Here is an 18,751-nt window from a genome sequence, read left to right as displayed (position 1 = left end):
GTTAAATATTTTATTTCATGTACATAATGGGTCAAATTTGCATGAGATTTCAAAAAAACCTCATTTCTCTTAAAAAAGCTTTACTAAATTTATAAACTACCAAAAAGTTTTATATGTATATTTTGTTTTCAGTTATTAGAGAGAACTTTGCCCAACTTTTGTAAAGACGCATTGGGAAAAGTGGATGCAAGATCTATTAGTTCCCGTTTTCCTTTCAGAAGCGATCAGATTTTGTGCATCTACAGTAGAAACTTTGGACCGCTCCGTGGATTTGCCTTTTGTTCTATGAGAGATCCTCTCATGACTTTAGTCAGAGCAGCCTGTTTAGCAGGGTCACTTGGCATTTCTTCTACCTTTTCTTCAGTACATTTTCTGCAACATTGAAATATCTGCATTGTCTAATGGGGGGCCACTAGCTATATGTGTCTCTTGAAAACTTGAAATACTATAAGGAAACAGAAACTGAGTTTTAAATTTTCTTTTATTTCACTTTATAGCTAATACCTGGCTGGTGGCTACTGTCAGATTTTATTTGTTACAGTTATGACATTTATGATAGTTTCAGCAGGTAGCATTAGGCCACAAATAATTAATGTGTATGTGCTGTCATTTTTTCTTTTTAATAAGGTATCTGAGAGGTTTATTTCTATTGTATTGCAAAGTCACAAACTAGTTGAAAAAAGTGTTTTGGCTAACAGCATAAATATTTATTTTTTTACAGAGACAGAGAGTAAGTCAGAGAGAGGGATAGACAGGGACAGACAGACAGGAACAGAGAGAGATGAGAAGCATCGATCATTAGTTTTTCATTGCGCGTTGCAACACCTTAGTTGTTCATTGATTGCTTTCTCATATGTGCCTTGACCACAGGCCTTCAGCAGACCGAGTAACCCCTTGCTGGAGCCAGCGAGCTTGGGTTCAAGCTGGTGGGCTTTTCCTCAAACCAGATGAGCCTGCACTCCAGCTGGAGACCTCGGGGTCCCGAACCTGGGTCCTCTGCATCCCAGTCCAACGCTCTATCCACTGCGCCACCGCCTGGCCAGGCACAGCATAAATATTTAACCTTTTATTTTTAACAACTTGAATCTTTGCCCATCTACCCTTAAGGGAATGACTTCTGAAATAACTTTATGTAATTCATTTACTATTTCTCTTGTCCTCGTAAAGTCTCTTAAAAAATATCAACAGCTTAGGGTATTTAAATTCTCACTTTCTTTTTCCTATCATAGGCTTTTCCTACCAAAGTTTATTTTTAACATAACAACCCCCCATCATCTTGGCATATATTGATAGTTCAGGAGAGTAGTATTAAATTAGATCCTGAATTTTACAGCAGATTTCTATCTCCTTGAGGTTTAGGAAAATCCTTCTTTTTATCTTTAACTGGACTCTTTAGACTAGTGTTTAAATTTACTGACTTTATATCTGCTTTTTGCCCCTGTAATTTAAAGGGGGTATTATATGATGTGATTGTTTCTACTGAGATTGTACCTTTTTCCTGTGATTTTTGCCTTTTCTAAAATACAGTGTGCCACATTTAGGAAGCGAGGGGAGGAGTAATAGGAGTAGAAGTGGATGTAGGTAGGTTGTGAAAATAAAGCTGGGTAGAGATGTGTGCAAGGTAGAAAGAAGGGTTTCTGAGGGTCTGAATGGCAACAAACTAAAGAGTCTCTGCGAGAGATTATTTTGGAGATAGTGTTTTGAGTTCTCAGTTAAAGAAACTATTTTTTGCTCTTTTGTCTCTTTAATCTGTAGATCTTCTCTTAAGTGTATTTATTTTTCCATAATGGCAGTTGTTATCTAAGTAAATTTTTTGTTGTTGCTTTTTACCAAGGTTTGTGTAAGAATTAGGATTGCAAGGGTAAGTTTTTCTATTAGGAGGAGGTTGCAGCTTTGACTTAGAGCAGGGGTCCCCAAACTACAGCCCACGAGCCGCATGTGACCCCCTGAGGCCATTTATCCAGCCCCTGTCGCATTTCCGGAAGGGGCACCTCTTTCATTGGTGGTCAGTGAGAGGAGCATAGTTCCCATTGAAATACTGGTCAGTTTGTTGATTTAAATTTACTTGTTCTTTATTTTAAATATTGTATTTGTTCCCGTTTTGTTTTTTTACTTTAAGATATGTGCAGTGTACATAGGGGTTTGTTCATAGTTTTTTTTTATAGTCCGGCCCTCCAACGGTCTGAGGGACAGTGAACTGGCCCCTGTGTAAAAAGTTTGGGGACCCCTGACTTAGAGAAACTCACAACAAACACAGAACAGATCACCACATTTTGGGGCTGTAGCATGTCCTTTTTTTTTTTTTTTTTTTTTTTTTCCCTGAAGCTGGAAACGGGGAGAGACAGTCAGACTCCCGCATGCGCCCGACTGGGATCCACCCAGCACGCCCACCAGGGGCGACGCTCTGCCCACCAGGGGGCGATGCTCTGCCCCTCCAGGGCGTCGCTCTGTTGTGACCAGAGCCACTCTAGCGCCTGGGGCAGAGGCCAAGGAGCCATCCCCAGCGCCCGGGCCATCTTTGCCCCAATGGAGCCCTGGCTGCGGGAGGGGAAGAGAGAGACAGAGAGGAAGGAGCGGGGGGGGGGGGGGTGGAGAAGCAAATGGGCGCCTCTCCTATGTGCCCTGGCCGGGAATCAAACCCAGGTCCCCCGCATGCCAGGCCGACGCTCTACCGCTGAGCCAACCGGCCAGGGCCTAGCATGTCCTAATAAATGTCTCAGATTCTTACCAAGCAAGAGCTAGGAAGAGGGTTATATGATCAGTGAGATGAAAGTCATTGACTCCCCTCTTTAATGAATTGACAAAGCAGGGAGTGTCCTCATAAAAGTTTTGTAGGCATCCAGGGCAGTTTGACCAGTTTCCTTTGAATGATATTTTTGCTTGTAGCTGGTAATCTCAGGGTTTGCTTGCACTGATTGATTGGGTTGGACTATGCCTCCCTCTCTTCTCTATGAGACACCAGTAGATGCAAGATAAACCAGAATAAAACAGGAGTTAAGATTGTACAAATAGCAAAGCAAAAAAGCAAAGAACAAGCAGTTTAATAGCAATTTTTGTTTGTTTGTTTGTTTGTTTTTACCAGTGTCCCTCCAAAACAGAAGGGTACTTTGTACAAATTTGTGCAAATCTCATTACAAATCTTAGGATAACAAATTTTTCAGTGAAAGCTCAATGAAGCAAGTTGGAGCTCAGGTTACTGTTGACACAGACTCACATGGTGGTAGATCTGAAGGACTATCAGAGTTTGGGATTCAGGGGGCCCCAGTGAACAACTCTTCCACCACTGAATGCTGCCAAGTCAGTCTTCAATGTAACTTTAATGGAAGCTCCATTAGACAATGGAAAGATGAAGTCTATTGTTTAATACCTGAAACAGTGCATGAAGCTGAATTTATTCCTTGCTTAAGTTAGGCAAATCAGATTTTTAATCTTACTGTGTTTGGGGAATAGGTTGAAACTCAGGGAGTGATGGGCTTTCAGAGGGGAGAATGAGTTCAGCCAAGTCTAGAAGAGTGGCAGCTCAAGAGAGATTGTTGCTGACTAGCTGATTTTACAAATATGTATCCTGGGCTGTGTCTATTACTGGCTGGTTTTCAGAAGCAAGGAGCTCACACTGACTGCTTGGCTTTCACAGGTATGTTCATTGAGATCTTTTGACATATGGTTTACAAAATTTTAAACTTATTCTGCTGGATACCTCTTAACATGGTAATACAGTGTGTCCATAAAGTAATGGTGCACTTTTGACCGGTCCCAGGAAAGCAACAAAAGATGATAGAAATGTGAAATCTGCACCAAATAAAAGGAAAACCCTCCGAGTTTCTGTAGGATGATGTGGCAGCATGTGCGCATGCGCAGATGATGACGTAACACCATGTATACAGCGGAGCAGCCCACGGCCATGCCAGTCGAGATGTGGATGGTACAGAGGAAAGTTCAGTGTATTCTGTGGCTTGCTAAATTCGAATCTGTGACCAAAGTGCAACGTGAATATCGGCGCGTTTATAACGAAGCACCAACACATAGGAATAACATTACTTGGTGGGATAAGCAGTTGAAGGGAACCGGCAGTTTGGTGGAGAAACCCCGTTCTGGTAGGCCATCAGTCAGTGACGAGTCTGTAGAGGCTATATGGGATTAGCTACCTAAGGAGCCCTAAAAACTCTGTGCATGAGCCCACATCGAACTGCACTGAATAGGTATGAAACTGGGAGAGTTTTCCTTTTATTTGGTACAGATTTCACATTTCTATCGTCTTTTATTGCTTTCCTGTGACCAGTCAAAAGTGCACTATGACTACAAACACACTGTATAGGTTTATCATTGATTTATTAAATAGATTAAAATTATTTATAAAACACATTATACTTTTCTGAGGATTGTGGAGCATAAATATACATTTTTTCTTTTCATTTTTCCAAAGCTGGAAACGGGGAGGCAGTCAGACAGACTCCCGCATGCGCCCGACCAGGATCCACCCGGCATGCCCACCAGGGGGCGATGTTCTGCCCCTCTGGGGCATCGCTCTGTTGCATCCAGAGCCATTCTAATGCCTGAGGCAGAGGCCACAGAGCCATCCCCAGCGCCCGGGCCATCTTGGCTCCAATGGAGCCTCTGCTGCGGGAGGGGAAGAGAGAAACAGAGAGGAAGGAGAGGGGGAGTGGTGGAGAAGCAAATGGGCGCTTCTCCTGTGTGCCCTGGCCAGGAATCGAACCCAGGACTCCTGCACACCAGGCCGATGCTGTACCGCTGAGCCAACCGGCCAGGGCTGTGGAGAATATTTTATTCTTAATGAATAGGTGTTATCCTGGCAATGTGAGGAGGGTGCTTTAGGTAGTTGTAGGAGAATATTTCAGGGCAATGTAATAGAATGTTTAAAGGCTTAGGGATTGGAAAACACATAGTACATATGGAAACAACACATATTTCATATGACTAGACATAGATTGTTAAGAGAAATATGAATTGGTATTAGGGAAATATCTCTGAAAGCTAATATTAAGTGGATGAAGGTTTTTGAAATGCTATTTTATGCTTTAAATTGGGTGTGTGTCAGGTGACTTCAGTTTGTTTCACTCATGCACGGGGCAGGGGATAATTCTATAAAAATAGACCTGTTTAAAGGAAATATTCAGCCCCTTCCCTTGCAGATGACAGTGTTGAGTTTGATGTAAATGTCAGTTTTGAGTGTATTTATTTTTCCGTAATGACAATTTGTTATTCTGTCATTTTCTTGGTTGTTGCTTTTTACCAAGGTATGTGTAAGAATTAGGATTGTAAGAGAAAGTTTGTCTAGAACCCAGGTAGTCAACCTTTTTATACCTACGCCCACTTTTGTATCTCTGTTAGTAGTAAAATTAGTAAAATTGTCTAACTGCCCACCGGTTCCACAGTAATGGTGATTTATAAAGTAGGGAATTCACTTTACTTTTTTTTTTTTTTTTTTTTTTTTTGGTATTTTTCCGAAGCTGGAAACGGGGAGGCAGTCAGACAGACTCCCGCAGGTGCCCGACCGGGATCCACCCGGCACGCCCACCAGGGGGCGATGCTCTGCCCATCCGGGGTGTCGCTCTGTCGCCACCAGAGCCACTCTAACGCCTGGGGCCATCCCCAGCGCCCAGGCCATCTTTTGCTCCAATGGAGCCTCGGCTGCAGGAGGGGAAGAGAGAGACAGAAAGGAAGGAGAGGGGAGGGGTGGAGAAGCAGATGGGCGTCTCTCCTGTGTGCCCTGGCCGGAAATCAAACCCGGGACTTCTGCACACCAGGCCGATGCTCTACCACTGAGCCAACCGGCCAGGGCCTTACTTTATAAAATTTATAAAGCAGAGTTACAGAAAGTTAAAGCATATAATAACAATTACTTACCAAGTACTTTATGTCAGATTTTTGCTGTTTGGTAGAATAAATCTTTATAAAACAACTTACTATAGTTAAATCTATCTTTTTATTTATACTTTGGTTACTCCACTACCACCCACCATGAAAGCTGGAATTCCCACTAGTGGGCAGTAGGGACCAGGTTGACTACCACTGATCTAGAAAGAGGTAGTTCTGTCAAGAGGAGGTTGCAGCTTTGACTTAAAGAAACTCATAATAAACATGAAACAGATTATTACATTTTTGGTGTGTGTTGACTGGTCAGTGAAATTTTTTAGTGATTTTGCTTTTGATGGATTAGTCATTTGATTGGTTGCATATTGAATTGGCTTTTGGTGACTAATTTTTACATAGATTGTGTATTTCTATGTTTGTGTGCATGTGTGTGAGTAGGGCGGGGGGTATCTGGAGGATAAGAGGAAGAAAACTGTCAGATCATAAAGAGTTTTTGTATCATGTCAAATTTAGGGGATTGGCATTTATTCTGTAGGTGTGGTAAGCCACTGATAGGTTTTTAAGTACTGAGGTAACATCATATTAAAGCTTTGGTATATTTGAGAAATAGGTTTAAGCTGCTAGGTGGAGATAGGGAAGAAGTGTTGAAGCCAAACATTTAAGAAGAGGATTTGCAGTAATCCAAGGAAGAGATGTTAGAAACATGAATTAGGGCTCTTGACAGAGTGAAATAGTATAAATGAATGGACCAAATTTAGAATGTAGGATTGAGAGAACGTGGCTTTTTTGAATGGCTGGTGAGTGAGAACTTAATTGAGTGACTAATGTCATTCATTGAGATAAGTAATAGAATAGGAGAAAAATAGGAGAGTTGGGAAAAGTAATGACTTTAGAATTGGTAGATTTGGTCATTATCTAGTTTGAAATTAAGATTTTTTAGGAGGCAATTTTATATTATTGGTTTGATTTAATTTAGAGAAGCTATAGATATGGCAAGGGGTCCCTAAGACCACCCCCAGATTTGATAATTTTCTGAGAATACTCATAGGACTCAGCATATAGTCATAATCCCATCTATGATTTATAACGGAAAAAGATATGAAGCAAAACTGACATAGAGAAAAGGTACATTTGGTGAAGTCTGGAGGGTATCAAGCATAAGCTTAAAAGAGTTTTTCCCAATATAAATTTTGACAGCTCATGCAGAATGTATACTAAAGAAGCTCATTAAAGACTCTGCTGATTTTTTGAAATTGGAGGTTGGTTACATAGGCACTTCCTGCTTGGCACATGTCAGGACTTGTCGATTGCAAATTTTTTATAATTAATGAGTTATTATTTTATTAGATCACTACAGCAGTTCAGCAGTGTTTTCAGTATTTTGAGTTATGTGAGACCATGAAAGCTGATAAGACTGTGGGACATTCAAAGCATTGTGGTAAGTAGTTTTCTCTGTTATGTACTTTAAAAAATATATATAGTTTATGAATCAAAATAGCATAGTAGTAACTATTTTTAAATAGTAGCATGGTAAAATAGATCACTTTTGCTATTGTAAAACATTTTCACAAGTTTAATGTATATACCATAACGATGACTTTTTATAACCTATCTACATTTGAAATGAATATATCATTGTACTGTTTTTGACCAAATGCAGTTCTTCAATTCATAATAGACTGTGTGCCCTATTCTGTTATACTGCAGTAATATTAAAATGTTACGTAGGCATTTTAATGGGAGGAAAAATTCTATAAAGTATGTTTTATTATTGGACAACCCACCCACCCTGTGATTCTTCTCTGATTATCCTTAATCTGAGCTAAAATAGCCTATCTGTTTTATAATCTGGCCCTAACTTCTTTTTGCAATCTTACCTCTTAATTATTGATTAAAATGAATCTTCTTTTATAGTGAGATTAGTAAGGTATTTTTCCTCACCAAGGAAAAAGGAAGGGGCATAGCCACGAAGTGTGGAATAGCAAAAGTTTCACTGAGTACAGAGCACATCCCGCTCGACGATGTTCCCTGGTCCTGGGGACAGAGGCCAGGGAAGTCGCATGGGGTAACCCGCATGGGGAATATTTATAGGGTCTTGTCTAGGGTGGTCGAGCTAATATGACGTGGTGAAATCTCACTGGCTGGCAGATGGTTGCTCTTTTCCAAGGGACTCCTGGGAAGTTTCTTTTGGCGTGCTTGATTGTGGGTGGCTCTAGCCAAAGTTTCCAGGTCTGGGTTCCTCACGTGACCTTCCCCCATTGCTGAGCACCTTACATTCTGATCTTTTGTGTTAATTAGGGGTGCTGCTTATTTGTCTGGCTACTTCCTGCTGATTAGGGGCGTCGTGGGGAGGGGGAGATCAGCAGGTGGTGGCTTTGAGCGGTGTCAGGAGGAACATCTATTTGGCCGTGACTGGAGAAACTTCGCGGATGCGGTGCTGTAAGAATTTTTTTTTAAAAAAAGTGGAGTAATAGGGGGATCTGCAGGGTCCAGCCTTTTGGTGAGCCAGAGATGGGTAGGGCCCAGTAAATATGAGGCAAAACTGTATGCCAGGAGTGGTGTACAAAGGGGAAAAACTGCATGTCAGGAGTGGTGTAAGAAGGGGAAAGAAAGGGGTCCTATCCACTCCCATAACCGAGACCTGTGAGGGAACTAGAGGTCCAGAGTGTGATGGCAAAGCAGAGAAGGTAGCCCCCCGTGTCCACAAAAAATGAGATGGACTTACCCATTCCTTCAGCACTACCCTGGGTTCTCCGAGTCCAGGCCATGTCAGATGTCCATGATATCTAGGAGTTTGAGTGGTGGGCCCATCTGGCTAGCTTGGCCTCCCGTCTGAGTGGCTTGTCCTCCATCTAGAGATGCTGAGGAAAAGCCTGTTGCCTAAAGGTGCAATTGCTCCGCCAGTGACCGGGCTGCTTACAGTCAGGGCATGGCTTAGTGGGCAGCCGCGGGCAGGGGCTGCTTGCTACATTTAAAGCAAGCTGCTGGTGGGATTCCTCTTTGCGGCTTGGACTTGGGTCGGGCACTTCCTGTACCTTGCCCCTGTTGCTCCGCCAGCCTCAGAGCTGCCACAAGAGTCTGGGTTTAGAATGTTACCTTCTGCTGCATGCAGGCCTGGCGAACAGCCTCGGCCTGTTCCTACTAGCTGTGACCAATAAAAACTTTAAATGCCCTGTTCACAGGTTTCAGATAGGGATTTGAGGGTTAGAATAAAAGGAAAGGGGCTCTTGGGGAGCCTGGCACCCAGATCCAGCCAGAAATGCCAGAGCCAGAGGCAGGTCAGGGCCAGGCCTTCCTGTAAGAAGATTAGGGTTGGGCATCCTGCAAACCGGTATAAGGGCCAATGGCAGGCTGAGAATGGCCTGACGGAGGAGGGGCTTAAGAACACAGTGGAGAAGGGAGGAGCCCCTGGCCAGCAGGGGAGGAGAAAGAGAGACTGGTATTTGCATGTGAATGAGAAACAGGATTCTGCAAAGGGAGGTGAGGCGGCACTTGGAGGGAAGAGACCTGAACGAAAGAGGTCCTCAGAGGGACCAGAGAGGGGTCCTGAGAGAGGGGCGCCTCCAGGGGTCAGGCAGGAGGGGGAGAGAGTTGGGGGGCAGGCGAGGGAGGAAAGATTAGGAGTGGAGGGTTTAAATGAGGTTTCTCTGGCCTAAAATGGCCTGTGCGTAGAACAGGTGGCACAGAGATTTGGACGGGATCACAAATACTAGAAGCCCTGAATGGAAGGGATCTCCAACCAGTTCCCAGTTCTTTTGGCGATAGTTAAATTGGTGAGGGTGTTAAAACTGAAAGTCCCTCGGCCTGGCGTGCAGAAGTCCCGGGTTCGATTCCCGGCCAGGGCACACAGGAGAAGCGCCCATCTGCTTCTCCACCCCTCCCCCTCTCCTTCCTCTCTATCTCTCTCTTCCCCTCCCGCAGCCGAGGCTCCATTGGAGCAAAGATGGCCCGGGCACTGGGGATGGCTCCTCGGCCTCTGCCCCAGGCGCTAGAGTGGCTCTGGTCGCAACAGAGCGATGCCCCAGAGGGGCAGAGCATCGCCCCCTGGTGGGCAGAGCGTCGCCCCCTGGTGGGCATGCCGGGTGGATCCCGGTGGGGCGCATGCGGGAGTCTGTCTGACTGTCTCTCCCCGTTTCTAGCTTCAGAAAAATACAAAAAAAAAACCCCACCTGAAAGTCCCTTCAGGAGGACACCTGGTCTGATTATCCAGTGGGTTCTGTGGCTTGGCCACAGCGGAGAAGAACAGTTTCTTCTTCTTTAGGGAGGGAGAGATTTTGGATAATGCAACTCCAGGAGTGTTTTTGGATTAGGTTTAGATTCCTGTGCCTCTATGGCCATCCTCGGTTTTTGGAGTGGTCAGAGTTGAGCATTGGCGTCCCGTAACTCAAGCTCTGCCCACCAGACGGATAAGTAAAGTGGATGTGTTGGGGACATCTCCAAGGGCACACACGCACTCGGAACGGAACGGAAAAGAGGTCCCTGACGCAGCTGCGGTTTCGGACAGGGAGTCTGGGCAGAAAGAACTGAGGGGAGGCTGGGGCAGGGGAATTACCACACCATGTGCTGAACTGGGTGGAAGGTCGGAGGTCCTGGTTCTTTTTTAGAGGGGAAGGGGAGAGGAGCAGCCCCAGTGGGCTTCTGACTCCTCCTGGATTTTGGCACCAAATGTAAGGTATTTTTCCCCACCGAGGAAGAAGGAAGGGGCATAGCCACAAAGTGTGAAATAATAAAATCTTTATTGCGTACAGAGCGCATCCCACCCAACAATGTTCTCTGGTCCTGGGGACAGAGGCCAGGGAAGTTGCATAGGGTGACCGCATGGGGAATATTTAAAGGGTCTCTTCTAAGGTGGTCGAGCTAATATGATGTGGTGAAATCTCACTGACTGGCAGACGGTTGCTCTTTTCCAAGGGACTCCTGGGAAATTTCTTTTGGCGCGCATGGTTGTGGACAGCTCTAGCCAAAGTTTCTGGGTCTGGGTTCCTCACGTGACCTTCCCTCATTGCTGACCACCTTACAAGATTCTTCTGCATAATGATACCAATACACTTTTGTTATTCCTAGTGCTACTGACCTTATCTATAATCCTATACCCTAATATATCTTATTTATTGTGAAATAATACAGTTTATTTTAAATTATTCACAAAGGATTTTCTGCCTATTCTGGATTCTTATTGTTCTTTTGCTTACCTCATACAATCTGTAATGGAATTAGGTATTTATCATTGTTATTTTGTCATTTCTCTAAATATATAGTAAGTTCTCTGAGAGAATATGAAGATGCCTTATTATTTATTTATTTATATCTCTGGGTAAATTCTTTTGTATTTTTTTTTTTTTTTTGTATTTTTCTGAAGTTGGAAATGGGGAGGCAGTCAGACAGACTCCTGCATGTGCCTGACAGGGATCCACCCGGCATGGCCACCAGGGGGCAATGCTCTCCCCATCTGGGGCATTTCTCTGTTGCAGGCAGAACCATTCTAGCACCTGAAGCAGAGGCCATAGAGCCATCCTCAGTGCCCAGGCCAACTTTACTCCAATGGAGCCTTGGCTGTGGGAGGGGAAGAGAGAGACAGAGAGGAAGGAGAGGGGGAAGGGTGGCGAAGCAGATGGGTGCTCCTCCTGTGTGCCCTGGCCGGGAATCAAACCCATGACTCCTGCACGCCAGGCCGACGGTCTACCACTGAGCTAACCGGCCAGGGCTCTGGATAAATTCTTTATCTAACTGAAGCAAGAAAAATGGTTAAACATCAATAACTAATGGGCTTCAAAAGCCAGTGTTTCATAGTGAAGGAGAAAGTACAGAGCCAGGATCTTTTCTTCAAGAGGAAGAAAAAGATAAAAAAATGAAAAGGGCTCAGCGGTAGAGCGTCAGCCTAGCGTGCGGAGGACCCGGGTTCGATTCCCGGCCAGGGCACACAGGAGAAGCGCCCATTTGCTTCTCCACCCCTCCGCCGCGCCTTCCTCTCTGTCTCTCTCTTCCCTTCCCACAGCCAAGGCTCCATTGGAGCAAAAAAATGGCCCAGGCGCTGGGGATGGCTCTGTGGCCTCTGCCTCAGGTGCTAGAGTGGCTCTGGTCGCAACATGGCGACGCCCAGGATGGGCAGAGCATCGCCCCCTGGTGGGCAGAGCGTCGCCCCATGGTGGGCGTGCCGGGTGGATCCCAGTCGGGCGCATGTGGGAGTCTGTCTGACTGTCTCTCCCTGTTTCCAGCTTCAGAAAAATGCAAAAAAAAAAAAAAAAAAAAAAAAGAAAAGGATAGATAATTTTATTTACATATCTTATTTATAATTCTATAGATTTTTCTGATTTCTTGATATTCAAATGTTTGTATCTAGTGTTTATTTTCCTCTTATTCCACCAGCCCTTTAATGGTTTTCTTTCTTTCCTTTCCTCTCAGGGCATTTCATGGCATTATTCTGCCATTTCTTTCACAATTTTTGCTTTTTTTTCTTTCAGAGCTGCCTGCCTTCAGTTTTCCAACTTTAGATCAGTTTAACCATTCATCTTCTCTTTGTTCCTTAGGAAGTTGAGCAGAGGGCATTTCTGATGTAAATTGATGGTGCATGTATATTTTTCTAAAACTCAGCTGCTCTATCTGTGTTGCTTTCGGATCCTCTTAAATGTCCTTTCTCAGTGTTTTATAATAGCTACTGTGAGCTTTCACCATCTCATCTAGTACTCTACCTTGCCCCTGCCCACCTTTCTCTCAAGAGGAGACCTTGCATCCTGCTTCACTAGGAAAATAGAAGTTCCCAGGTATTAATTCCCCAAATGTCCTGCTTCTATGCATTCAAATGCATTGTTATATGCCCTCTTCACTATTCCCTTTCTCTGGGCTACAATGAAGGGGTATCCTTCTGTTCCAGGTTGATCTCTTTGTCTGTTCTTGATTCTGTTCCCATTTGGCGTTCTTTGCTTTTGTTTTAAAACCAGGACATTGCTTTACTTGTTGCCACATCTCCCTTTCTATTGGTGTCTTCCCCTGTATCCTCTAAACCTACTTACATATCTTTCACATAAAACAAAACTGAGCATAATTAAACAGAGATGAAGGTCATGGAAAGGTGGCAGAGATTTGGGTTATGCAGCTATGAGCTAAGGAATGGCAAGGATTTCTAGTGGGCAGCAGAATCTGGGAGACAGGCATGGGATGGATTCTTTTAGAGTCTTCAGAAGGAATCAACCTTGAAGCAATAGATTGAATGCTTTTGTACTCCCAGAGCTCATATTTTGAAACTGAATCTTCAATGTGATGGTATTTAATTGTGGGAAATTTGGGAAGTGATGAGGTCATAAAGGCAGAACTCTTGTGAATGAAATTTGTGCCCAGAGAAATCCCTTCCCCATTCTGCCGTGTGAGTACACAGCTAGAAGATGACAGTTGTTTAATGCACTAGGATGCAGACCCTCACCAGACAAGGGATCTTCATATGTCTTGATCGTGGACTTGCCAGCTTCCAGAACTGTGAGCAATAAACTTCTGTTGTTCATCAACCAGCTAGTCTGTGTTATATATTTTGCTATAGAAGCCAGAATGGATCAAGATACTTAACAACATTTTTTACATTTCTGACCCAAGAACTAAGAGAGAATACATATCTGTTGTTTTAAGCCATTCAGTTTATACTAATTTGTTATGGCAGCCCTAAGAAACTAATATACCTAATTCATGAAGTAACATTTGAGCAGAATTCAAGCCAAGTGAGAATGAGAACAATTTAATCAGAGGGGAGAGTTAACATAAATCCCCAACGTTGGAGTGTGTACGGCATACCTAGAATGGCTCCTGTGGCGGTGCTGAGGATAACTTGTAAGGGGGGTCAAAAGTAGAGACAGAATACCAATTATGATATTACAGTAGTCCTCCCTTATTTGTGATTTTACTTTCCATGGTTTCAGTTACCCAACATGGTCTGTGCTCAGAAAAAACAAACCAAAACAAAACCCCAAAAGCCTACTGTAAAGCCAGTAGCCAAGGCTACCATCACAGCCACCTGGCCCATGCAAGTTAGCATTTGATTCGGACAGACGGTAATGAAACAACAGAGCCAAGAACCGGTGAGCCATTACCTTTAATCCTAGCTTGTACCTGGCGGGCGAGAAATACACACAGTGGGAAAAAACTTCCCTTTCCATTCAGGGCTTTCAAAGCCACTGATTTATCTGAGTATTCCTAGAATCAAAGCTTTCTGCCTCACCGGCCTTATTCACCTCTGTTCTTCATCTCCCTCTCTCTGCACAAATTCTGCACAAACTGGCTTCTCCTTCAGCACTCCACCATCTTGGCTGCTTCTCCTCTGAAATGCTAATTTCAGGAACTGAGAGAGAGAGCCCCTGGTCTCCCTTATTTTATAGTGTAGAAATGAAAGCATTTACGCCAGTATACCAGGGGTCGGGAACCTACGGCTTGCGAGCCAGATGTGGCTCTTTTGATGGCTGCATCTGGCTCGCAGACAAATCTTTAATAAAAAAATAATAATAAAAATATAAAACATTTTTCTGTATTACAATCCATTCATTTCCTACCGTTCATGTTCATGGTTGCAGGTGTGTTGTGCAGATAAAATATATTATGCTCACTTTGTTAAAGATGGTGCTGCCCACGTGGAGGCTCGTCGCTCAGGTGATATTAATGTGTGTTAGGAGCGGGCCGTGGGCAGGCAGGATCCTTGTAGCCTGGGGCTTGGTTTTAGGACTAAGCCTTTCCCACCCTTTTTGATGTGGAGTGGTGCAATCCCATCATGCCTCAGATAAGTGACTTTGTATTAGAGACTTCCCTATTTTGTATATTGGATTAAAGGTTTTGATTTCTACACTATAAAATGGGGGCAGATCAGGAGTTTGCTTTCTCTGGGTTCCTGAGATTAGCATTAAAGGAGAGAGCAGAGAGGAGAGCAGAAAGAGGCCACATGGAGGAGGCCAGGAGAAGCAGCCAAGATGGCGGAGTGTTGAGTGAGAAGCCAGTTTGTGCGGAGTTTGTGCAGGGAGAAGGAGGTTTCTAAGTCTGGTGAGCTAGAAACCTTTGATTCTAGAAAACTCGGATAAGACAGTAGCTTTGTGAGCACTGAATGTGAGTGGGTTTTGGAGCCCAGTGTGTGTTTTTATTTGCCTGCCGGCTGCAAGCTAGGATTAAAGATGATAGCCCATCAGTTTTTGGCTCCGTTGTTTCTTTACCTACTGTCCGAATACAGTGCGAACCTGCATGGGCCAGGAGGCTGTGATGGTGGCCGTGGCTACTGGCTTTACAAGATGGTTGGAGCCAATCACAGCTGTCCTCCAGGACAACACCAAATTTTTATTGGATAATGTGTAATGTACACGGGTCATTGTATGGCTCTCACGGAATTACATTTTAAAATATTTGGCATTCATGGCTCTCTTAGCCAAAAAGGTTCCCGACCCCTGCAGTATACAGATAAGGAAGTCTCTGATACAAAGCCACTTTCCTGAGACATTAATGGGATTCCTTATAAGAGTGCACCACCCCACATCATGCAACAGTCAAGGGTGTGGGGAAGAGCTTATTATTTATTTATTTAGGAAGAAGTATTTTTGTTTGTTTTTAGAGAGACAGAGAGAGAGTCAGAGAGAGGGATAGACAGGAATGGAGAGATGAGAAGCATCAATCATTAGTTTTTTTTTGTTGTACATTGTGACACCTTAGTTGTTCATTGATTGCTTTCTCATATGTGCCTTGACTGTGGGGCTACAGCAGACCAAGTGTAAAGCCAGGAGCCGTCATCGTGACCATTCACATGCAGGTTCCCATTGGATTCGGGCAGGCGATAAAGAAATGGCGGAGTCAGAGGATGGGGGGCCATCCTATTTATTGGTGTCTCACCAAGACAGGCAAACCACAAAAGAAGACAAGGGAAAAGCAGAAAACCAGCTCTTCCCATGAAGGGCAAGGGATCAGGGGAGCCCCTGCAATTGTGATAGCAGGAACTGTGTGTCTGAGCTCCTGGTCTGTCCCACTTTATAGTGTAGAAAACCAAAATCCCTTAATCCAATATACAAACAAGGAAGTCTCCGATACAAAGTCACTTATCCAAGGCATAATTGGATTTCTCATGAGAGTGCACCACCCAGATCATACAATCAGTCAAGGGTGTGGGGAAAAGCTTAGTCCCAAAACCAAACCTCAGGCTACAACAACCTGGCCTGCTTATAGCCTGTCCCCCACACCCATTATAAGTCACAAGCGAGCAAACATATATATCATGTTTACAAACTTATTTGACCAACATTCCACCCCTTTTGCTCGCTTTACAATCTAAACCACAGGCATCTTCCATGATGGTCACTGTGCAAAGAGTAGGATACATTGCATAAACAGAAATAGTACCAACTACAGCAATAGGATTAACAGATCAAAAACTATGGGTGAAATGAGAGAGCTGTCAGTGGCACCAAGAGAGGCAAATCTCTTCCCTCTGGCAGAATACAGGCCAGAGTTTTATCTGCAGACAGCACTGTAGCTGGCACCAGAGGCCACCCTGAGCGGGCGTACCAAACCTTATTGGCCAATATACCAGCATCTGCTGGTTCTATGTGTAGTAAAATAGGGGAACTCATTATTGGCCATAAAGAAATTACAAAGGTGCCCTTCAAAATGCTGTCCCCTTGAGCACTCAAGGGATAATACACTTCTACCTTAGGTGGCCAGGTGCTGGTTGCCCAAGGAGTTAACTGGAGGTCCACCTCTAACCCCTTTCCCCATGGTGCCAACAAGGCCACCCATCTCAGATGGGGGGCCTGTACAGTCCAGGGCCAAGTCCATTGAAGCCGTTGTCCTTTAAGAAGGGCTGTTGGAGCAGGCAAGAGCACGTTGCCCTGCTGTCCGAAACCTGGCTTGAGTAAAATGTCCTTAGTGCGTATCTGCAACTGAATAGGGGCAGCTGTCCGATGCAGGAGGGCCTCTACTGGAGCTGGGCTTCCCCGTCGAGGTCGCTCATTCAAAATCCGAAGTACTGTCCATAAGCGGCGTGTCCATCCAGTAAGAGAGCCGGTGCCCCCCTCCTGTCGCAGTCCCTGCTTTAAGAGTCCATTATAATGCTCAATGATGCCAGCAGCCTGGGGGTGGTAGGGAACATGGTACTTCCAGTCCACCCCCAGCTTTTGAGCCCATTGCCTCACCATTGAACCAGTGAAGTGGGTACCATTGTCACTTTCAAGGACCAGCGGTCGCCTGTATGCAGCACTCAGGCAGTCCAGAGCCTGTATGACTGCCCTCTGGTCAGGGTTACGAGCGGGGTAAGCAGCAAGCAGCCCGGTGGCAGTATCTACACAAGTGACTGCATACTGGTACCCTTCTGACTTTGGTAAGGGTCCAATGATGTCTATCTGCCATCGTGTCAGTGGGACATGACCCCTCTGGATCTGTCCAGGTGACACCAGTGGTCTCCGAGGGTGTTCCTTGGAACATACTGCACATTGCTCACAGGCTGCAAGTACCTCTGCATAGGACACAGGCAAGTTCCAAGCCTTAACCGTAGCCCACATAGTTTTCTGTCCTGCATGGAGCAGGCGCCGGTGGAGCCACTGTGCCACATCACCTGCAGGTGCAGTCTCCAACCATCGCACCCTTGCCAACGTATCTGCCTCATCATTCCCAGGATGGGCTAGAGGGGCATGCCCTGTGACATGATATACTGTCACCTGCTTCTGGTGTCCTATTTCCCATAAGTCCTGCCACATGGCCTGACCCCATAATGGACGGTGCATTACCATCCACTGGTTAATGTGCCAAGTAGCAATCCAAAGGGTCAGTCCACGATAGACAGCCCAACTGTCAGTACAGATCACCAGAGGTGAAGGTTCATTATGGGCAACTAGCCAAACAGCTCTTAATTCTGCCCATTGGCTGCTTTGGCCTGTACCCGTGTCCATCCAAATAGTCTCAGTGGCCGGATGGAAGGCGATAGCCATCCATTTGGCAGATTGGCCCCTGCTGGAACCATCAGTATACCAGGCATCTTCGGGGATGGGCTCCCACCCCTCCTGGTAAGGACTGACCTCAGGTTCTGCCTCCTGAGCCCCAGTTGCACCTGACTCTAAGGTTGCATAGGTGACTGGACCCAAGACCTCCTGCAGTTCTGCCCTCAATGGGCTGGTGCTAAGAGCACAGCGTTGTTGCAGATAGGCACCCCACTTGGCCAGGGTAGACATTTGGGCCATACCACTACGTGGTTTAGTTGCCCAATCTCTCACCCATCCAGCTATAGGGTATGTTGTTTTGACTGTAACTGGTGTTGTGGTTGTAATACTCTCAGTTGCCAGGAGGGCAGCATACACAGCTGCCAGCTGCTTCTCTACTAATGAGTAACGAACTTCAGCACCTTTCCACAATTGGGACCAAAATCCAATAGGTTGCCGTAGGCGCTCTGTCCGCTGCCACAAACCCCATCCAAACCCTTCCGAGGTTACATGAACATCCAGCTCACAGGGCCTGGCAGGATCAAACACATTCAAGGCCTGTGCCACCTTGACAGCTCTCTTAGCAGCTGCAAATGAACCTTGCGCCTGCTCAGTCCAATCCCAGTGAACCCCCTTTTGAATAAGGTTGTACAAGGGGCGTAGTAACTGAGCCAAATGCGGTATAAATGCTCGCCAATACCCCAACAAACCTAAGAATTCCTGTAACTGTTTTACCGTAGTGGGCACGGGGTATGCTTGAATCTTATCTATAACTGCATCAGGGATAACTTTTGTCTTACCCGACCAGACAACTCCCAAGAATTTAACAGATAACCCAGGTCCTTGTAATTTGTTCTCGTTAACTGCCCAGCCACATGCTTTCAAATGGGATAGCAGGGTAGGGACTGCTTGCTCCAATTCTGAAAGAGAATCACTAGTTAGCATAATATCATCAATATAATGGTACATGCGGACTACCTCTGGCTGTTTCCATTTAG

At 45.1% G+C, this 18,751-nt stretch overlaps 1 protein-coding gene across 1 annotated transcript in view; it reads left to right on the top strand.

Annotated features, from left to right (window-relative positions):
- TBC1D32 (TBC1 domain family member 32) overlaps positions 1–18,751 on the top strand; it is a 248,526-nt gene that overhangs the window by 36,255 nt on the left and 193,520 nt on the right. The window contains exon 11 of the mRNA XM_066248097.1: positions 7,180–7,270. Within this exon, the coding sequence (XP_066104194.1) occupies positions 7,180–7,270 (91 nt within the window). The remainder of the gene's footprint in view (positions 1–7,179; positions 7,271–18,751) is intronic.

The sequence above is a fragment of the Saccopteryx bilineata genome, chromosome 12 (genome assembly GCF_036850765.1).
Source record: "Saccopteryx bilineata isolate mSacBil1 chromosome 12, mSacBil1_pri_phased_curated, whole genome shotgun sequence".
Classification (NCBI taxonomy): domain Eukaryota; kingdom Metazoa; phylum Chordata; class Mammalia; order Chiroptera; family Emballonuridae; genus Saccopteryx; species Saccopteryx bilineata.
This window is presented reverse-complemented; position numbering and strand designations above follow the sequence as displayed.